Raw genomic sequence first — 22,339 nt, 5'->3', positions numbered from 1 at the left:
TTACGAATCGAGGCTATAGCCCGGTTCTGCACTAGTGACACACCTGACGAAGATTCCATTTCTAGTTTACCAACATGGTGATCATGCTTCATGTACATACCCGAGACGATGCAATCTTAAATCCTGACTAGATGACCCGGTGCGCCAAATGGCGCAGAGACCCATTTGAAATCATGTTCGCGTTGAAAATATTTGCCTTTTTTAGTAACTTTATGTTTGATCAAGGATAGAGACCATGTCAAACCTGAAGTGTTTTGAACGTGTATTTGGACAATGTGCTATTTGGCTCTATGTTACCCAAGTAAGGTGCAAGGTCCAAATTTAAGCATCAACGATAATGATTCTAAACCTTTTATAACAGAAAACTTTGCATTTGTTAGTAACTTTGAGTTTTAGCGAGCCGAGTATTCAAACAGTGCATATGAGATTGATATAGAACTAACTTAATAGATATTTATGTTCCATTACATGGTACTTGGTAGCTTAAAAGAAGATATTCAGATCACTTGATAATGGCATACATTGGCTTTATAAATGTAAGCTATATTAGCAGAGGCAAGAGATGCATTGTCTTGCTCGCAGCAAGGACCAATACGCGAGAAGGTGGTGGTATTAGGTAGAGTCATCGTACATGTCCCAGCAGTATCGAACATGATTTCCTCGTCTAAGCAGGCATGCCTACGGTCAATGGCGGCGCCAGGATTCAACCACACCCCCGACCGGCCCAGGAAGCCTCCCAGCACTGTAGCTATAGTGCTCTCTACAATATACGAAGCGAATCAGCCTCACGCCCCAGGCATCCGCCCGGGCTGCCTGGGGCCTGTCTCTGCCGCTGCCTACGGTCGCACATAGTTGTTGTAGCCATCACCCATGTCTCTAGCATAACCCTCAACGCAGCTTGAATCTGAGTCTGGATCCTATGCCTTTCTTCTGCAATAAAAGACATGCCACATTAGTCGCTCTGAAGCGAAACCACAACATCATGAATTTCCAAAAGAGTCTATTTGAGATTACAGATAGTGATTGAAGCAGTAGGGTCCAAGGTAGCGCGATCATGGATGGTTCAAGGTAGATCGATCATGGATTTTGTTTGATGTAACACACACTTCGTCTGATAATGTGAGAAGCTTGTTTGTGATCTTTACATTTACCTTTTGATCTTCCTAGAAGTGATTGGCATTGCTAAATCTCAGTCTGACTAAGATTTAACTAAGTCTCAGTCGATGCTATATTAGTGGGATCTTATGTGAAGATTTGTGCAAAAAAATAGTTTTTTTTCTTTTTCGAATGTTATGTCACTTGACTGAGAATTGGTTAAGTCTCAGTCGATTGAGACCTAACCACACCCAAGTGCCATATGCTCTTTGTGTTCTATGAACCCAATGGCCTGAGCAACTGCATGATTTATTGTTGCGATCCCATTCTTAGATATGGTGCTTGATAGCGCAGTTCGTCCCGAACTCCCAATGAAACGCATAGATCCTCTTTTATGGGGTAAAACTCAACTACTAACATATATCCACCCTGCTCAAGCCTAAGTGTGAAGTAGACTGGTTTAGGGAGGTCAAGCTTTTCAACATGAAATCGGCCAAAAACTTGACAGCCCACCAGCTCCCTAGGGATTACTATGAAATAGTGGACCCATAGACCCGCTGAATCCATGTGCACATTGAAAAGAAAATCCATAATTTACTTGATTTGGTTGTGGGTAAACACATATGGTAACAAATTTAACATCCTTAGATAAATAAATAAACAGTGAGATCTATGTTGTCTCCATGTTCTTAGAGGTCTATCCAGAATCATACAATCCGTTGGAATTTGTGTTGTTTCTGTCATCTTCAAGTCTCAGTTTTTTATATCATCGCCATTCAATCTCGAGTCCACTAAATGATAGCTAGTTTTGTTCTGAAATCTGGCATATGATCCTGTAAAGTAATAGCCAGAGTTAGTTTTGAAATAATGATACAACATAAAATAAGTTAATGATACACAACAAAAAATACTTGTGTAGAAGTGTCAAACAAAATACCTCCAGTGAAGTATTCCTTAAAATTTAACGTCCATGGACCGCAAGATAACTTACATAATTACGGAACTTAAACATATTACATAATTTCTTTTATCATTTTTATAGATAGTTATATAATATAGTTTTAAAGTTATCAAATGGTCATGACTGTAACAAGCCCTGAAAAAAGAAAAATCGCACCCACACAGGTGAATGAGGCACGTCTGATAAAATATAATGGATTGTTTGGAAGAAATAATCGATTCTTTTTATTTTAGAAGATAAAGAAAATTTGTTTGGGTCCAGCCGTCCAGAATCCATTCCCACCGCCTACGAATCCATTCCCACTAATTGACAAGCTCTTGTCACTTCCTAATACAGTAGTACTGAAAAACCAGCAGTCATCCTCTCCACCGCCCGTCACATCTCCCCCATTCCCCATTTCTCCCATCACCAGCTCCCTCCCTCCATAGCCAGCGGTCAGCGAGATTCACAGCCACTGATCCCCCTCCTCATGTCGAATCTGGCCGCAGAAGTGGCCGAGAAGGCCCTCGAGCTCGGCATGCTCGTGTCAGCGCGCTCTAGGCTCCATCGGAGGCGGACGCGGAGGCGCAGGACTCCACGCCTCTCCTCTGCCCTGCTCCTTCTTCGAATCCAGTCGCCTAAGTGCTCGAGGAGGCGCTCGAGCTTGGCATGCTCGTCGGCGACACCGGGCCCCTCCCTCCTCCTGTTGCCTCGCCGCCGCCATGAGCCCTCCACCCTCTCCTGTGTGATTGTACAGCTCCAGGTAAGTCTCTCTCTCTGACCCGACTGCCTGATGCAAGCTTTGTTGACGAGGAGAGAAAAAACAATCCCCCAACTGGTGATAAGATGGGTGCTGATGTACTTCATACGATTTCTTCCTTTCCAGGCAGTCTGTTGGCACAATGAATAATGTCTGCTCTTCGACTGGAGCAGTTCTTCCCTGTTGGTAATCAGAGGATACATGCTACTAATTCTTTAACTGAAATTAATTTTCAGTTTGATCCAAGAGCAAATCATGAACCTCAAGTTTTCTTAGCACCTATGCCAAAGAGAAGAAGGTTAGTTTCTTTCAAGAATGAAAGAACTGGTACCAAAGGAACTGTTGTCAGTAAAAGACATTATGGGAAGCAAGCTGACACCCCACCGCAACCTGTGCCTAAAGCAAATGAAGCAAGTGCAGGGGCCAACCCTTTTCTATGGAGCACAATTTCAAGCTCATCAACCAACATAACCTTTGGCACTAATAGCAATCGCACATATTGTGGACAGCTTCACAATGTGTCCCTCACTGAGAAATCACCATGAATGTTCCCTTTCAAGTCACTTCATAAGTTGTTCTGTTATTGGGCTTTGTTAGATAAGCTGATTTAACTGAGTATTATTCTGCTCTAGATTGTTGCTTCTGGTTGTGAGTGAATCTAAGAGTTAACATGGTACAATATCTTCTCGAAGATGATGTATTCCTTCATAAAAAAGGATGTTGGAGAAGTTATTATTGAAGAGGAGTTCAGTCTCATGTGATTCTCAAGAGCTAAAATGGAACAAGAAGTGCAGGCCTCTCATGTCTACACTAACTAATCAGGTAGCATATGCAAAATTTTAAGCATACTACATTCAGATATGACAATTGAATATAAAAACTGGCAATAATGTACAGTACACTATTTCTAAGAATTTCTGCATTAGAGGCTTATTGCTTCAGTTCTACAATCAGTCAGTTGTTAATTTGTTGTTTTATAACTAATTCAGTAAGAGATCTTTTTCCCAGTTGGCCAGATTATCTGCCGATGATATGATCGCAGTGAATAATATGTGTTGCCTATGTTCTCATGAAATTTGAAATACGTAAAGTAACCCGTTGCGTTATTTTACATGTGTATTAGTTCTTCCAAACATATAGCCTTTAAATACTTATATTACAGTACAAGTTATTCACTCAATTCTACAATTTTCAGAAAAAACGTGGTATCAGAAAAGGGCGAATAGGGGAAGAATCAACATAGATATTGTCCCGGTTTTATCCCGTCCTGGAGGTATAATTTTTTTATCTGATTAATGATGGCAACAAATGTTTGACATTATTCATACTGTTATGAAATGAACTTTTCTGCATGCAGCAATTGTAAATGTCTTTGAGATTCCAAGATAATATATCTTCATCATTCTTTCATTATTCCCAAGTTACATTTTTATGCATTATTCTCCATTAGTTCTGATTTACCTGTCATCTCACCTCATTTTGTCAACTACTCGTTTGTCGTATATATAGAACCCTCATGGTTGGTCTGTTGGTTTGAGTTATTTTGTCCCCAATCTTCGGTCCTATCATCTAATTTCTTGATTCGATTACTGCGTTTGTCTTGGCTACCACTTCAGCAGAAACATTTATCTGATGGTGGTCAAATTCAACAATGTTAGCAATTACTCTCTGGACTACTGAAACTTAACCTCCTTAAAGCATGGACCAGACCTGCTCCTAGGTGCAAGCTTTGTTAGTCGAGCAAGTGCAAAAAAACTATCAAAAGATAATCTCATGCTTAATCCAATGGAACATAAATAATCTAGCGAGATCCAAGTATGAAAGGAAGTAATTCAACATTATCACCTATTTCTTTAAATTTGCATGCCACAAAAGTAAAATCTTATTTCTTTAATCCACCATTTCCTTTAATACTTGAAACTGGAAATGAAATTCCATGAATGCTTTATTGAAGAACAACTACGATTGATTCTTAAGAAATGTGCAGGTACATATGCCAGAACTACACTTACTATTTCTTATTACCATATCCTTCATTCACGAAAAAAAATCCCTACATAAGATTGACCCAGCCAAATGACTAACAAACATGTAGCCATGGCCAATACTGCATGAATTGGCCATGAACTTCTCAGCACAAACTCTATCTATTTCACACTTCTCCTCTGTTCTCGTTTGGACTCTATAAATTAAAATCTCACACATGCATATGCAAAGCCAGTGGAAGCAAAAGAGAACTTACATTGGAAGGAGGCACAATGAATCTGAAGCACGCTCCAGAAGCAACTGCAAGCCGACGGAGTGAACAATAGCAGCTTGGACCGATGGAAGATGACGAAAAAAGCAGAGGCCTACAGGAGGCAAAATGCAGCAGTCAGGGAGCGGGTAAATCCAAAACATAGCAAATAATGGTGATGGAGACACGTCAGCCAAATGGTTCCATGGCAAGTCAACCCAAAGTGCGGCAACAACAAAGAACCAGCGGAGCTGCAGCAGAGAAGAGAGGCAAAAATGAAAGCAAGAAGAAACCCAAATCATTGCAAAGAAAACGGGGTACTAAAAGCCTAGTCTGTTCAGAAAAGCTTTCTGGGTGTGTACGACATGTATATATTTAATAAAGTGTATATGCACATAAGCATGACTACCAACAACCAACAACATATGAGGATTTGACAAATGTGGGATACCATAGCCATTTTTAAAATTTGCATATCTTTGTGCATATACTTAATACCTCGATGACACTATATCCAGACTACTTGAGAAAGTAAATAATCAAACGACACTAACAGAGAAGTTGTAGAGTTCTACCGTTTCCACTTTACAATCTCAATAAAACAATATAGTTGTTCTGCAAGTAATTACATGACATGATGGTCTACAGCTACAAGAAGGCTGGGTGAAGTCTACGATGGGTTCTTTTCCAAGCAAAGAGAAGGCTGAGGCGACTCTGGTCTACAGCTACAAGAACGCCATCAGCAGGTTCGGGACGAAGCTCACGCCCGCGCAAGTCGCCGTGTTGAGGAGTGAGTTCCCCTCTTGCTGTTATGCTCTGCTCTCACAGTCAACTGAATCCCTTTAGTTAGCAATAAAACTACAGTTGCAAGAGTTTTTTTAATTGCATGAGGAACAGTAGATGGTCAACTAAGGAAAACCCATAGTATAACCGTTAAGATCAGGTTGGTGATTTTAGTCGGATCTGTTGTCAATAGTGAGGTCAATGCAAGGCCTACTCTCATGGTTAATATGCTAATTCTTGACACCAGAAAACCAAGAAAGGTGTACCATGAGCAAGGATCGACATTATAAATGTATACACTATTATGTATAAATGGCCAACGGCTCCAGCAACTATAGCAATTAAACCGTGAGCACTAGGGCATTAAGTAAAAAGGCAAATAAATAGTTACTGGACCTAGCCTTGTTATGATACCTATTCAAACTAAATGAAGTACAAAATATATAGATAGCAAATTTACCGAAAGTAGAACGCACACAACCGCTTGAACAGCTCTAGCAGCCCGTGAGATGCAAATCAGGATACCTCACAAAATATTCTAAGTATGCATTGATCAATATCTATGCAAAGCAAACAAAGGAGGTTTCTACACTATGGATCAGAAATATTCACTGTTTAACTTGTTCAGGCCAAATCCATTGCCAAGACTCCTCAGATGTATTCCTTAATTAAAAGTTCCATATGTTCAGAAAATAAAGTATAATACCATCAACTCCAGTTTCATAAACTGTTATTGGAACATATGTACAATTTTGTAACTGAGTATACAGACCAATGCTAACCACATATAGTTGTTCTTAGTCCGAGCTAAAATATACCCATGTTAACAGTTTTGTACATGGTAGTTTGGATATTTAATCTCAACAGGACAACATCACATTTTATCCAAAGTACAACAGGCAAAGCTTGAATCTAACTATCATAAGAAAATACACAAACCGATCTAGCATAAATAATTTGGCTCGGTGTATCCATGTTAACAACTGATTAACGGAATATATTGGGTTGGGGTACCAAGGCTAATTAGTTATGTGATTCCTAATCAGGACGCCTACTCACGTGTGACCATCTGTAGCATTTCTTTAAACATGGTCTTTGCTTCAATAATGTCAATCTACAAAGCATTCACAATACGGAAAGGTCAATAAAATGCAGCTTCCATCAGGAAAATGCACAGAATAATTAGCATCAATCAAGGGAAGCCAAACCAAGCAGGGAACATCACAAACAGAACAGAGCCATATAAGTAAATGTGAATGGAGGAAGTAAAAGCAAAGAGAGAGGAGCACCTCGGCTAGATTCGAGGAAATCGTGTTCCACTCCTAGGCTCCTAGCGCTCCTGTAGCCGACCCCTCGTCCGTGAGATGAAGCAACATAAATTGGGTTTAGAAAGCAACAGAATCACACTAACATATAGTATAGGAAGATGTGTTACCTTCCTAACAAAAATATCGATGCTTGTCGATTTAGTTCCTAACCACATCTTGTTAAGAAAAACATAAATTAAGAAATCAAAATCAGGTTTTCAAAGAACCTATGAAATCAAGAGGAAAAACTGGGAGGAAGAAGATGGCAAGGCCAAAGATGTGCAACCTAGATGGGGAGTGAGGGGCGAGGATCGCCGAGCAGCGGTCAGTAGTGATGGTCGACTCCACTCCACTGCAACTTGAGCGCTGCCTTGTTGCACCTTCCCCATGTCCGTCCTCACGCACAGCAACACCGGATCGGTAACATACGGAGCCGTTGTCTTGCAACTAAGGAAACCATTGAATGACACTAAAAAAGAATCATGAGTCTGCAGACTCAGGGGCTTACTGCGCTTCATCAAGAATAACAATTGAGCCAATGATATCAATGTCCATTGCTCTCCTGACAATTGGACTAATTAGGTTGCTATATGGGCAGAAAATCAATTGTGCTGCTTTTGCCATGCATGGTTTGTGCAACAAAATATGGACATCCTGTAAATAACTAAAAAGAAAGGTGGCATTAGAATAGATTTCAGAATTCAGTGGTGGCATAGTGTGTGCCTCAGGATTCATGGAAAATCTATGTAAACAAAGAGATAGACAAACCTTTGACTTGTGTTCCGACCCTAGGAAGATCCTCAATATCAGGAACTTCATAGCAGCCATCGGTCCGAAGGGATGGACGATGACTCAGTTTCTGTACATTCCCGCCAATACATGTTTCTCCTCGCATTATTAGTAGGGAAAGGGGGGAATTTGCTCAAGGTTAAATATGTTTTCGCGTGAAAGAAGCTAGGAAAACTCACTTGAATTCTGGGCATCCTTGAACTTTGTCATCTAGAAGCTTCTTGCTGATGGAGAAAAGGTCTCACTAAATGGTTTACAATGAAGAACCCAAATGATTAGTAAATATATGTGTCTTGTATGTCACAATTCCTCGTCAATTGGCTCAGCCATGCATACGGTCTTATTGATGCAATAGTGCTTCCTTGAGGCCTGCATTGCATGATTACTGACTGGTTAAACTACATGCATTTTAAATTCGGAATATTGGAGCCTCCCCCCCCCCTCAACACCCACTACTACATGATGATTAAATACATGGCTTGGCGTCAGTTTTGCCACTTCTACTTAACATTGGTTGAATAATTCATTTCCTTTTCTGAATGAGAAAAAAAGAGGCAGGAGGTGCACTGAGATGAGAACATGTTAGCTACCAAGATGGCCATCGTCTTGCACAGCTCCATGACCACCTGGGTTATCTGACAGTGCGTCCTCCCGCAACCGATAGACAATGGAACCAAGAAACTAATCAGGATTTTTTGAAGGGAAATGAAATCAATCAGGATTCATCTAATCGATTCAAGACAAGCAGCCAAGAAACCTGGCTGGCAAGATTGCCCCATCATTTCAGTTCATTTGAGAGCAGATCTTACGTGGTGTAGTAGATGGTCGGCGCATTCTTCTTCTTGGCAGCCGCCGCCTTCTCCGGGATGTCTGAACATCAAGAACCGGGACACCCATGGGAATGAGCAAACCAAGCCAGAACGAGCAGCAGCGCCTCCTCAATCCAAGAACCGGTGAGAGAGATGGGGGAAAGAGAAGAGGGAAAGTAGTAGTACCAGTAGTGGGCTGCTGCCGGGTGTTGCCAGGGATGAAGGCGTCGTCGTGGAGGAGGGGGGTTGGCGGCTGGGGCGTACCGAGCTGGCAGTGGCGCTGCCAGGCCAGCGCGACGCAAAGGAGGGAGAGCGACCTGCCGGTGCCGGCGGGCGACTCGAGCAGCGCGTGGGAGTGGCCCTAGCGGTAGCTGCGGTCGAGCGTGGCGATGATGCGGCCCATGAAGGCCAGCTGCGCCCCGCGGCCGCCGGGGTGGCAGCAAAGTCGTCGTCGTCGTGGGGCGCAGATGGTTGGCGGCGCGGCTTGAGAAGTGAAGGGGAGGAGGACGTGCAAGGCGGTGGATGAGAAAAGAGGCGAGTGGGTGGAGGCGCGGGGCTCGAGGGAGGAAGGGGATTGGAGGCTAGGGTTTTCACCGCGCACTCCGCACGTCGGGTTTTCTCGTACCCAGAACAGGAGACAAGCTCACTTCATTGCTTGGGCCTACACTCAATGAGTCCCACATGTCATTGACTCCTAATGGAATTGGCTATGTGCAACCAGAACGAACGGCCCAACGACTGCCAGCGGTAAAAACAGTACGATGGTGAAACGATCGCTCGATCCAGAATCGCTAGCGCTCTCAGGTGCCCTGGTTAGGCGGGTACTCTAGCAGTCTTCATATGTTAGATGCTTCCAAGTCCTAAGACGTGTATGGTTTGTGACAACATTGCAAAAGGGATGTAAAACTTGTATAGATTATGTATGCCAACCACCACTGAGCTCGACTCCTTGTTCAGACCACATGCGAAGAATTGTTTATTTGTCACGAGCACAGGTGCTCGCGGTGTCTGGGCGGCGGGCATGTCATCGAGATGTGTAGCATTAAATTACCAAGGGAACCAGTCGATCGTTTTTTAATCGGGGGAACAGGAAATACGGTAGAGGGATATGGCGTACGCCGCGCCGGTGACGAAGCGCGCAGATCCCACCGTGACGGGAGGTCATCAGAGCCGTGGCTCAGGACCGTGTTCTTCTCCTGACCCGTAGCTCAGGAAGTAGTTGGATTTCCGGCAGGCGGCGGCGCGCAGGCTAGTAAATGACAAGTGAGACTAAGGCGGAGCTGTCTCCCACCGCTTGCCACACTTGTTTGGATCTCCATTGACGCCTGGTGAAACCCTGAGCACCGGAGATCAGCGGGGGTAGGAATACACGGCGGCGCTATCCGTATGGAGTTCCTGATGCAGCCCATTAGGAGGTAACCCCCCTCCCCCGAATCCTGATTGCGTATTTTTCTGCTTGTGGATTTGCAAGGGTTCTGTTTCTTGATCCAAGTTTTGGCCGATGCGGGACCGCCGTGATGGTAGATGTCAATGAGAATGAGCTTCCAATGAAGCCGCTGCACTACCCCGCGGTGGCGATAGGGACTGCAGAGCTACCCCCCATGGAGACAGCCAGCGCCGATAGGCAGATGTGTGTGGTGGAAGGGGGGCTCATAGCAGCGCATGGGGATGGTGAGCCACAAGCATCTGAGCAGGCTGGACTCGCAGGTAATCTATTGGCTACTGGTGTTTGGATTGAAGACTTTTTATATGATTTTAGGTGTACTTGGAGTCGCATGAACTGACTTGCAGATCTTACAAAAAATAGGAATAGGTAGATCCTAGAGAAATTAGAATAGTTATATACAGATTTCCCCGAAAGCTATGTGTGCTTTCGTCCTAGCCTGTTCTGAAGATACTATGACCCACTCATGATTAACAGAAAACATAGCAGTGTGGATGCTTGACTGCAAAACTGAGCTGAAACTTGTATTTACATACTTAAATGCTAAAACAAAAGGCACAACAGTGGCAGTCTGTTTTTGATTGTACACTGTTTTCAGGTGAATTATAAATTGAATTAACTGAGTTGCAGATAGGTTGGTTAGTTGTGCAAGAGATTACACTTACAAAATTCAGAAAAATGAAACTCGTAGAGAAATTAAAATTGTTATATATAAATTAAATCGAAACCAGTGCTAGAGCTGCTAGTAGGGACTAGATGAATAAAAAGAGGGCATAACTGTGTTTTTTTTTGTGATGCTTGATTGTGATATGAACGAATAAATACCAGAATTCAGTTGGAAAAGCTTTGAAATAATCAAGCTTAATCTGGACAGAATCGTTGGGGTCATGACTGGTGAAAAAATGAAAGTAGATAACAGGTTGATTTATCATATTGTAGGGTTAGGATTGGAACTGCTGCTCCAGGAAGGGCACCTTGCCCTGGGCGACCCAACGCTCTTGAGAAGGCAATACGGGGGTTCGCTGACAAACCGGGTGACATTGTAATCGTGCTTGCACTGGGTACAAGCTTTGACACACTCGGGGAGGCCTATGATTTTTCCAATCTCTACTCATGGGAGAATTGATTTGGAATAAGATACAGGAAGAGTATACTGAATGTGGAGAGGACAAAATGCATGCAGGAAATTGTTTGCGGCTGTGCGGTATGCATTTGTACCCATCATGGATTAATTGTATTAATTTTGGTTTGCTCTTGGGGTTTATGGAACCTGGCCCGTTTGTGCTTGTCTGGATATGGTTTTGCAGGGTAAAGCTGGGGTGGAGAATAGTAGATTGTGCCATGACTGCCCTGCATTAATAAGGTATCTCCGCTCAAAAGCAATGGTTGGTACATAGCTGAGCATCGTGAGCAACACACCCACTCGCTGTCTCCGACATATGGGCAGACAACACACTGGCTTTCCCACAAGCACATTGCTCCTCCACCATGCCCTTCCCTCAATCTCCCTAAGCCCTCATGGCATTGCCAGCACATCTCCGTTGATATGGATGACGACCCACTACCAACCGCAACAACACAAGGTTGTAGATCGGCAGCCGGTCGTTGATAGGCTATCAGAACTGGCAAGTAGTGTTCCATCTCACATTTTTGGCGTCTTCGTGGTTCCTTCTCCAAGATTTGCCTCCCAGGCATCAAATCGACAGCTTTGGATTGCCGGGGCCGCGTTCGCTTGCACCTTAGTTGGATCTATGTTTGCTTGCTAGACCAGTGATCTCCACCCCTTACTTCACATATGATTCTCCTACCATGGGGGCAGCAGTCATTCTGTCCTCTCTGTTTTCTCATGTTTTCAAAGGGGAACTTGGTTTCACCAATCTACAAGTTGGAGGAAGCTCACTGACTATCGTTCTCCTATTTTATGAAATGTCAAGCAATTCAGTGAATAGTGATCACCCCTGAAATGACTAGGCACTCCATGAGCTTTTTTTCTGTTTTCAGAAAACCAACCTGTAGAACTAATAACATTCTTTTCTATCAGCTATATAGAGAACAGTATGGCATTCAGCCATGGAGGTGCACGCACCAAAACTGTCCCCTTTTGCAACTTCATCTCTATTGGAAATGCTAACACAAAAGGTCTAGGTGAATTTGAGATCCTTTTAGCTCTGATGCATTTTCCCCTACTTTCAGTAGTTAAATCATTAGCCTTGACCTTGTCATCCTATGGACGTAGAAATTAATTCAACTCTCTAAGTACAAGTACTTTTCTATGTTACTCTTCTACCTGACCATATTATTTTATATGATGCTTGCCAGATGATCTTCTAATATGTTTATTCAGTGAGGCTCCCACTCATAACCTGAGTTGTTATTGTATTGGTGCCCTGCAATGATGTTAAATCGAGCAACGTAAATGAATATGTCCACTATGTGGTACTCTTATTCTTTCCTACTTGTTCACAAATTGTTTGATTGATGCTTGATGGAAAAAGCTATTGTTCCTGGACTGAATGAAGCTGAGATATTATCATAACTTAAACTTATATCAGTGAGATGTATAGAAATTTAAATGCTGATTTAGTAATTATTTATTTCTTGTGATATTGACATGCCTTCTCTGATTCTAATCTGCATGAAGTGTGATACAAGTATGGTGTTTCCAATTGTATGAGTGCTCTGAAGCAACAATTAGGTAGCTAGAGGTGGAGGCAAAGAGTTCACTCCAATTAGTTGTCACAGTTTGCCATTTTGTACATCTAGAGCTCTCTTAATATTGGAACAATATATATGTGGATAGCTCTTGTTGTGACCTTGTTTGCTCACCATTGTCTTTGAATCGACTATGAATTAGAATGCATAACTAAGCATGATGATAGTGATGCTGAATTTATTACATTAGAAGATATATAGGCTCATGATAACTGAATATGGATGGCTGAATAACAGACGGTTACTCACTTTAGTTTGTGACTTGAAATATATCTCACGCATTGCACAAAACCTTGCATCTAATCTAACTATCATGTGCCTCTGAAAATATAAGAACACTTGACTGCCATGGGTGTGACTCATATCAGTTAGTATCAAAATTTAAATAACTAATTTACCTTCACATTTCCATCTGACTTGGGCTTCATATAATCTGTCATTTAGTGTTGGGCTGCATACCTTTTGCATCAGTACATAAGAATTCCGTCATTCTTCGGATTGAATTTATTTCTAAACATCTAACAGAAGAGCTCAATGAAAAATGACTTCGATGCATACATCTCACTGCATAATGAGAAATTATGGTCTTTTCATTGTCTTTGTTTCTGCATCTTTCTCCAATTCCCTTAAAATCTTTTATGCTACTGTTTGACTATAACTTTTTCTTTTTCGTTCAGGTGTCACAACATTAATTAAGCAACTTTGGGTTGGCTACAAATGATGTGCTGAATTAGCATTTCTAAGAGAATGCACTCTATTATTTTGGTATGACTAACTATAGGAACGAGGTTTCACTAGCATGAATATTTTTTCCTGGTTGCACTACGTGATTGAATCCTTACCGGTAGTAGTTGGTTGTACCATGTAATTGGATCTTTATCAGTAGTAGTAGCATAACTAAGTCATGGAGCTCTGTATTTTGTTACTGGAGATCTGTTTATCTGGTTGCTAACTGGTAATAATATCTAAGATTTTTATTCTTATATACTATACTTCATTGACTTCATGATGTCAATACGTGCCTGCTACTGGTAGCTTCCGGTTAGTTCTGTTCTTGTGTATTCTAAGAATATATGATATTTACTTCTCTTTTTTGTCTAGTTAATTTTTGAAATAATATACAGAAACATTTGCTCAAATTTATTGTACATTTTCTCAATTGTTAATCTCTCTGCACAAGCTATGTGCATCAACAGGCTTACTGGTTTGTTGGCACCAAAAAAGCGGAAGGAGATGGGGCAGCCAACAACTAGCTGAGAGAAGGCGCCAACGAGGGGCTCAACAAATGGACAAGGTTCTGCACGATATGTCGCCAGCAGGAACATAAGAGGACAACCTGCCCGGACCGGGGCCATATCCCGAAGCCTGTTCGTAAACCGGTCAGGTGCGCAAACTGTGGCACTGAATGTCACAGGCGAAACAACTGCAAAAGAGTATAGGCGATTTGCGGATAAACAACATGTGAGGACTGACCACAATGTCCCTGACCAAGCTATCTGTTTGATCGTTTCTTTACTGTAGACCATTGTGTGTAGCTAAGTGTGTGCGGCGAGAATGTGTTGGATTTCCTATAAAATCTGTCTTGTTTGCATGCTTGTTGAATGTAATGCAGTGCTGATGGACGTGTTAATGACTCGTTTCTGAACAAAATGAAACTCCTCTGCGTGTATGTTCAAACTGATACCAGCTTAGAATGGATGATGTCTGTTTCTGAATTTTTTGTCAGCATGGGCATGCATTCTGAATTTTTTGACACTATGCTGATGTATTCTGAATTTTTTTACAGTATGATCACGCATTCTTTTTTTTTTTGTCAGTACGGGCGTGCATACTGAATTTTTGACTGAATGCTTGTGCAAACAGAGTGGCGAGCATAATCTTGTTTGAGCTGACTTATATATTCAAACAACTGTATTGCAAGCATGGTTCCTGTTACGGTGGTACCTGAATTTTAAAACTGAGGTAATCCAGCTATGTTTGCCTGCTGGAATGGGGCACGGGATTGAAAGCTAGGCACGTAGCAGTGTGCATCTGTGACAAGTGCATGCATCTGTGAGGTCGCGCGCCCAGTACTCTCTGGATCCTATTCGAAATTCAAAGTGCACAAGCGTAGTCCAGAATCTGCAAGCTGACGGCCCACCCCGTTACAGACCGGCTGAGCCGAAGCCCATTTGGTTGACGTCGTAGCAGTGGCCGTTTGACAGAAGTGGGCCAGTGGAACTGTTCGTCAATAGATATACGAGAGAAATACATGGGCCTGTTCGCATCAGCTTGTGGATCACGAGGACAACGGGCGGTATGGATACCGCGAGCAGGTGTGCTCGCGCTCAGAAGATCACTTTCGATGTTCCTTGTCTCTTTTCACATTTAAATAGTGGTGGATCTTTTCTCACCCTTTAACAGGAGTACTGCATTCCATTAACTTTGATGTTATGTGATGCAACAACCATTCTGCTCCTATGTATTCTAATCCCGTTGTAAGGGGTACATGGGTATCTACTTTCCAAAGATATCCCTGATAATTGTTTCAAGTTTATTTAGATTGGCCTTGATTTGAATTTCTCTAGATGGTCACCTCTAAGATAGCTTTTGCATTTGTCATTAGTTGCCTGACCAAATGGAATCCGTCAAGGACAGAGGTAGAAAAAACAGAGAGGAGCATATGTATTGATCAGGTTTAAGGGCAATAAATAGTCAGGTTAAGAAGAGTGGAAATACATGTGGAAAACAGCATTGTTTATAAAAGCTCATAATCTTAACTTCTATACAAGTGATGTTTCTTTTTTTTCTCACGAAAAGTGATATCTTTTCACAAAAAGTGATACATGTTCTAGAAAATGTATGATCTTGTACACTTGTTACTTTAATTTGGATTATGATAAAAATACAGACCGATAAGAAACAGAATTATGATGGAATACGCTATTGCACATTTTCCTTTTCAGTAACATTCAGTGGCATTTCAAGTACGAATCCTGATAGAGTGTACGCTCTTGAAGATGCTGGAACACAATACACATGGTACATTATATATACTGGACGCGGTCCAAGCACGACCACTACTTCCGTCAACCTATCTGATCAGGGCTTTCGCCCGCTGCGCCCCACGCTTGCACACAAGATGAACCAGGGTAAACAAGACGAGGTCCTGACTTTTGATGTAACAGATCATACTACAAACACCACTTAGAGACCTGACTCTAAGCATCAGTTACTTAAATATGGTGGATCTGGATACAAGATCGGAGGATGGAGAAGGATACATGGGAGGTGGAATGGTTAGCCCATGCCATGGTACTGCCGGTTTAGTTCCGTGATCTGATCAGAGATGGATTAGCTCCTTTCCCCAAGACAGAACTATAAACCCCACGCACTCAAGCTACAGATGGGTCCCATGCTAATCCAGCAGCACGGGTCCTCTGGGCTTGATCAAATCACCGCCGGCGAATCAGGTGGCCACGTTAGCGACCCCTCTGTCCTCCCTCTGTAGTACTTGCTCCACCCGAACCTTCTCTGCTTCAGCCTTGTTTGCTGCTACGTGAACCTTGCGTTTCTTCCCACTACTACTGCGCAAGGCGTGTTAAAGATACGATCACTAGTAATTCAGGCTTCCATAGTTCCATTACACAACAACCCTCATCTAGCAAACACCTAGTCTCCGGCCAGGTCTCGAACAGAGCCTGCGAGTATGCGACCACAAAAGAACACACAAAGCCACCACATTTGTGGAAGAGTCCGTCTCTAGCTGATCACCATGAAGATGCTACTTCATGTAAAAACCCGAGCCCGAGCTGATACAGTCTTAAATTCTGATGTTTCCAAGCTCTATAGGTATGGGCAACACTGCAAAAGCAATTTGAACTAAGTTAGAATATGTAGACATTACACATGCCAACAATCACTCAGCTCCACTCCTTTCTCGACTCATGAGCGAAGAATGGCTTTTTCAAATAATGATCTTGTTCCACTCTCTTCTCGGCCATATTTAAATATTATTGTTACATTAACTTTAACTGATATGACACAACAACCATGTTACTTCCATACATTTTAATTCTGGCGTAAGGAGCACATTCAGATCCATGTACATTGTGAGATAATGGGTTGCACCCCGAGATCAAGTCCTCGAAACTTAAAACAGTGCCTTCAGCAAGGGAAGGCCGCAAAAAGAAAAAACCTCATTGTTAGGTACAACAAATTAGGCTAGACCAATAATTTTCAGCCAGAGATTGAGACTTGTTGCTCGATCCAGAAAGGATCAACAAATCAAAGTCATATGTGTTGGAACCACCACTTCATAACCAAAAATAACACTATATATGTTGACATGCACGATTTTGACGTGGATATTACCACGCGACTAATAACCATAACCCGCACAAGCAGGCAGCCCAGCCGCGGCAAGAACCGCATGCGGAGTCATCGAGACCCGTCGTCGAACATGTGATGTAGATTCCGAACCATCTGGCGAGAAAGTAAAGTCACGAGCATCACCAGAATCCCATATTAGGGGTGCTCTCAGCTCGCACCTCCATCACAAGTGATAGTCGGTGGTAGACTAGGAAAGGTCATCGGCCCCCAAATGAATCCACCACATGCGACCACTTGCACCACAGCAATGCCTCATACTGCCATGATATGCCTCTGCTAGCTCCACCGAAGTGCCTCGGAGACAAGATGGTCGGCTCGAGGCACCAAAAGCAGGGGATTCCATGCACGAGGTTAAATGAGCCCACCATGTCAAGGGGATTCCGCATATATTCAGTTGGTTGTGCAGCTGGTCGACATCACCAAATTGTTGTCCTGCACTGCCTCTGCCATGCCACACTGTTCCCATTAATCACCTCTACTAACCGTCGATGTGCATCATGCAAAACCATGTCTCGCACCTTCGCCACAACCAACCACTTGCCCTTCCAAACGCTGCTCGACATCCTCCACCTAAAGGAGCCTCAACGCCCCTTCACAGATGTCGCGGGAAACCACGGCCACCTATGGGACCAAAGGGGACATTGCCGGTTCGGCAGGGGGATGTCGCGTTGTAGTGGCGGAGGTAGAGGGTGGCCAGGGTGGGCCATGGCCTACCCTGAGATTTGGAAATAGGTTTATACCATAGGAGAAATGCTAATTTTTTTTATAAAAAAAATCAATGTATATGTACAGTAGTATTGCTGGCCCACCCTGGTTCAGTCGTCTAGCTCCGCCACTGTCGCGTTGCACAAAGAGCAGCGGAGCGTTGGGCAGCATGGCGGGGATCACACGAGCAATTTTTACCCAGTTTCGGGTTGCCGCGAGGCGTAAAACCCTACTCCTGCTTTGGTGGATTGATGGTGGAAGAATGGTGGTGGAGCGTAATACACTTGCCCGGCGGGGGCGGCAGTGGCTATGCGCATATGGGCGTTTAACTCTCCAGACTCGTGAGCCGAACCCTTTCTACGATTGCCATGGGACTCCTTTTATAGGTTAAGGGGTCACCACAATGGCAAATCAATCATTATACACTGATAAGATATCAAACAGTGATATCATACCTAACTCTGCAGGCTGACAGAGCGCATTGAATGTTCTGCTCAACGTCACATCATTGCTCGCCCGGCAAGCCTTGCCAGGCTTATTCTGCCAGCTCCACGCCTGCTCGTTCAACACGTCGCAGGACGGGTGTCATTTGTAGGTTTTCCTGTAGAAAGGGGATGCCATGTGGTGAATGGTTGCCACTTAATCACTTTGCGGCTTGACACCACACTGATCCACGACGTGGGTTGTGGGGGAGTGGTTGATGAGGTGTTTCTTTCCTCTGCGAGTCCCGGCAGGCCCTGCCGGGATGTCTTGGTTGCTTTCTTCCGGGGGTGGCTCTGCCCTTGCCAAGTTTGTTTGCCCGGTAGGGGAGGCTTTTCTACTGGTGGTATCTGGCTTCTCTGGCTTGATCTTGGTCCTCTTGTTCTCCATGCTGGTCCTTTGAAGATCTTGATCTCTTGTTCTCTAGCATGGCCTGAGGCCATAATCTTGTTCTTGTGCCTGTGCACGATCAGGGAAACATACCCAAGGTCTGTTGCACCGACAACAGATAGCCGTGAGGCTTCATCCGACAACATCATATAGAGGAGAAGAAGGAAATTTGGAAGTGGGCAGCAACAATCCTGGGACCCACCTAAAATCACCTAGGGGGGGTGACATGAGGGGCTCGGCTCTTGTATAATAAATAGTTAGGATAATCGGTAAATATCCAAATTGATAGACATCGAAAAACTACCTTGTTACGAGAAATTCATAATCATGACTTGCAAGTATAAAGTAATAGCCAGGATTGCTCATTTTATAATTGTTTGTAATACCTTTCATATACTGTGTGATATCTTGTAGTTTTTTAATCTAATTTGGACCGTGCTCAAGTGAGAGGGGATTTGGAGCACTCAGTGGCCTGTGCACGCACTTTATGGGCCACAGATCTGAGCTAAATTTGAAAACACAATTTGTATAGTCATGTTTAGTATTGGTCATTTTGTCAACCCATGAACCACCATTGTCCCATGCATGCATGATTTTTCCAGAGATTGCATTGTCCACCCTCTGCACAATTCTAGTTCTACTCTCCCGTGCTTGTTCATTTGACTTCCAATTTTCAATCTTTATATCTTTATAACTGAAAGTGTAATTTATGCTTGTTTTCATATTTGTGTTCTTTGCGATGAGGAATTTGAACCAAGACCACTCTTGACTACATTCTGACATGTTTTTTTTCCAGCAAGTTTTATAGCATGAGAGGGATACAGATAGAGTGGGATCACTATGTATTCGTTTTTCCATTGGTCCATTCCACACACAATCACCAAAGAAAACCATACAAATTACCAAGTCTGTGGCTAGGTCACAAAGAGAGGATTTGACCAGAAAAGAACACCTGAACCTACCGAACTCACTACATTGGTTTACTACTGCTACGCTGATGGCGTTGATCAAGTGGTACTGAATTTTGTCCTTTAGCAAGCGAATACATGGTAGAAAGCTCATACAAATAGCGTTGGGCCATTCTCTAGAAGGAAATGTCTACCAACTGTCTGCTGCAGTCCACAACGACAATGGCGATGAGGAGAGATGTTTGTCAATGGCTACACAGAGCTCTTCTAAGCAAGAGACACCTCTCCCACGAGGAGAATCCTATCATATCGTGTGTCACCCCTCTCTCATTTATGATAGTTTGATCACTAGCACCCACTTGACCAAGACTCCATCTTTAGCTTGCCATCATAGTGATGTTATGTCGTGTACAAACCCATTGATACCATAATAAATCCTGATGCTTACAGTTCCTAGGATGTCAGTGACATTACAAAAGTGGTTCCAACTATGTTTAGAACACGTATACATTGCCTATGGTAGCAACCACTGAACTCTACTCCTTGCTCGACTCAGGCATGGAGACTGACCCTTTTGTGAATAATGACCATGCTTCATCTAGTCACAGTTAAATAGGAGAACTATTTTCTCGGCCATAAAAAGGAGTACCATCACATTTACTTGGATGTGATGTGATGTAATAACCAAGCTACTTCTGTTCATTTTAATCTTCTGTAAGAAGCACATGGACATCCATACTGCCTTGGGAGTGCCTTGATAATCATTTTAATTTTCTTTGGTCATTACATTGAAGATGCCCTTTTGTTTTTAATTTCTTTAGACCATCACACTTAAGATAGCCTTTGCATTCGACTTTGGTTGCGTGGCGGCAGTGGAGAAGCCACACATGAGCCATGTAGTCCTACACGGCTTTTTGCAAAAACATCATACAACAAGAAAAAGGAATGCAAGAAATCTTATGAATATATACACATGACTACAGAATGTTCATTTGACCACATATGATTGGATTCCTAACACCACCACTGCCTGGGGGAATGGTGGAACTCATAGAGGACTAACGCAGAAAGAGACACATTGATGATGGATTGTACCATTTGGACAGTTTTTCGCTAAGATCACATGGTGTTTCATGTGTGAATCCTAATAAGGCAAACATTGTTGGAGAAACTCGAGCGAAATACATGGTTGTAATATACTCGGCACGAACACGATCCAGGAACGCGTGCTTCCGTTCACTTGTTTGATTCAACAGGAAGATACAGGTGGATATGAAGTCAATAACACTTTGTTGATCCATTATTCCGTTTCAAAGATGCATCACATTCACAACAGACAACCATGAACACAACATGCGACCATAAAAGAACACCCAAAGCTACCAGACTCACCACACTGATCTACTGCTACACCGATGGCACCGACAGCAAATGTTTTTTTGTAGCAACAATCATGTGGCCGAAGGCTTAGCCGATGGCCACCTGGACAAACTTGGTATTCTTTTCCATCAGAGGCAGCTTCTTGATGGCAACGATGAGCACGCCCTTCAAGCAGTGCACCGTGCGGCGTGGCTCCTCGGGCAGCCGAAACTTGCGCACAAACGACCACAGGGACGCGCGGCGCTGCAGCCAGTAGCGGCAGTCCCTCTCCACGTCCTCACCACTCCGCTTCCCGGTGGCGCCACCGTTGGCGCTCTTCATCATCAGTACATCGTCATCGTCCAGAGTCACTTATGGACAGAACACATGCACACAATGTTAGTTTATCGCGCCTCCGTGGACTTGAGTTCCGTCCAAGAAATGCGAGAAAAAGAGCTGAATAGCGTATATCATACTTGGAGAAGCCGGGGACGGTTGAGCAGGAGACCAGTCACCGTGGGTCTCCAACTCTCGACGATGGTCCCATAGATGAATCCATACCGTGATGGATGGTTGATGGCAGAGCCATGGAGACCATCAGATTTGATCTTTCAAATTTTTATTACTATTTTGAGGGGATTTGATATTTCAATTGAATACACATTGTTTTCTCCATAGACCCACACAAGCCAGTTAGGTGATATTGCATCTTTTATATCACAAATAACTGTGTTCATTTGAGTGGGAATTATTGCAATACACTAAGTAGACATAGCAATTTGACTTTTGAGAAACTTTACGGTTGTTGAGTACATGGGTGCTTGAACATTGTTGGTGCAGCTGTAGGAAACGAACGTGGCCCGCATATTACATTGCCTCGTAGGATACTTAAATGTCAAAACATATGTTGATATTTTCTTCAAATGCGTACAATTACACAGTTAATTAGTGCCAAGGTGGCAAACTGATCATAGCTTAGATGGTCAAATTCCTTGTGGTGGAATCCACTGACCAGGGTTCAAGTACTAGGCATGACACCGATGCAACATTTTTCTATATTTATTTCAGAAATTCTGGCGATGTTTGTTTAGTTGGTAGATATGTTTCCTGTCGACTACGAGGCGCCTGTGGTGATTTCATCAATCTCAATTGTTGTGTCGCCTTAGATCTCGGAGGTGCTAATTTGTAAAACAAAAATGCTACACTTATATAGAAAATCTAGGTACTCTTACATAACTTGCCTAACTAATC

At 43.0% G+C, this 22,339-nt stretch overlaps 2 protein-coding genes across 20 annotated transcripts; one reads left to right on the top strand and one right to left on the bottom strand.

Moving 5' to 3' along the window:
• Positions 1-1,669: 1,669 nt before the first annotated feature.
• Positions 1,670-9,051, bottom strand: LOC119322997. Of its 9 annotated transcripts, XR_005156030.1 has the most exons (10): positions 8,906-9,051; positions 8,501-8,780; positions 8,090-8,279; positions 7,890-7,980; positions 7,408-7,785; positions 7,250-7,297; positions 7,104-7,153; positions 6,874-6,928; positions 5,038-5,146; positions 1,670-1,928 (listed from the first exon to the last, which is right to left on the bottom strand). XR_005156030.1 is itself a non-coding variant. In XM_037596549.1 (9 exons), exons 3-9 carry the CDS (start codon positions 8,102-8,104, stop codon positions 1,898-1,900), a joined length of 483 nt encoding a protein of 160 aa, XP_037452446.1. In that variant the 5' UTR covers positions 8,105-8,279; positions 8,501-8,780; positions 8,906-9,051; the 3' UTR covers positions 1,670-1,897. The 9 variants fall into 9 exon arrangements, 4 of the variants coding, with proteins under 4 accessions (XP_037452446.1, XP_037452445.1, XP_037452447.1 ...); XR_005156028.1 differs by lacking the exon at positions 6,874-6,928; XR_005156029.1 differs by lacking the exon at positions 6,874-6,928 and having other exon boundaries at positions 7,408-7,775.
• On the top strand, positions 2,686-14,600 carry LOC119322998. 11 transcript variants are annotated; one of them, XR_005156041.1, is made up of 10 exons: positions 2,686-2,798; positions 2,922-3,617; positions 3,991-4,068; positions 5,680-5,821; positions 10,191-10,426; positions 11,103-11,367; positions 11,471-11,526; positions 12,483-12,599; positions 13,553-13,640; positions 14,072-14,600. XR_005156041.1 is itself a non-coding variant. In XM_037596552.1 (3 exons), exons 1-3 carry the CDS (start codon positions 5,229-5,231, stop codon positions 13,594-13,596), a joined length of 306 nt encoding a protein of 101 aa, XP_037452449.1. In that variant the 5' UTR covers positions 5,207-5,228; the 3' UTR covers positions 13,597-14,600. The 11 variants fall into 11 exon arrangements, 1 of the variants encoding a protein (XP_037452449.1); XR_005156040.1 differs by having other exon boundaries at positions 14,056-14,600; XR_005156037.1 differs by having other exon boundaries at positions 2,922-3,093; positions 3,428-3,617; positions 12,483-14,600.
• The last annotated feature ends 7,739 nt before the right edge of the window (positions 14,601-22,339 follow it).

Source organism: Triticum dicoccoides, chromosome 6B, assembly GCF_002162155.2.
Source record: "Triticum dicoccoides isolate Atlit2015 ecotype Zavitan chromosome 6B, WEW_v2.0, whole genome shotgun sequence".
In the NCBI taxonomy this organism is placed as follows: Eukaryota; Viridiplantae; Streptophyta; class Magnoliopsida; order Poales; family Poaceae; genus Triticum; species Triticum dicoccoides.
Note: the sequence above shows the minus strand (reverse complement) of the source record. Positions and strands in the feature narration are given on the sequence as shown.

Excerpts from the sequence above, each read along its gene's own strand:
- LOC119322998 (XM_037596552.1), top strand. The coding sequence starts at position 5,229 with ATGGTTCCATGGCAAGTCAACCCAAAGTGCGGCAACAACAAAGAACCA. Across the intron at positions 5,349-5,679 it reads ATCATTGCAAAGAAAACGGG|CTACAAGAAGGCTGGGTGAA; the intron begins GTACTAAAAGCC and ends GATGGTCTACAG. Across the intron at positions 5,822-13,552 it reads GCAAGTCGCCGTGTTGAGGA|GTGTCACAACATTAATTAAG; the intron begins GTGAGTTCCCCT and ends TTTTTCGTTCAG.
- LOC119322997 (XM_037596548.1), bottom strand. The coding sequence starts at position 8,016 with ATGCGAGGAGAAACATGTATTGGCGGGAATGTACAGAAACTGAGTCAT. Across the intron at positions 7,591-7,889 it reads GGTCGGAACACAAGTCAAAG|TGTCATTCAATGGTTTCCTT; the intron begins GTTTGTCTATCT and ends ATTCTTTTTTAG. Across the intron at positions 1,929-5,037 it reads TCATTGTGCCTCCTTCCAAT|GATCATATGCCAGATTTCAG; the intron begins GTAAGTTCTCTT and ends ATTACTTTACAG.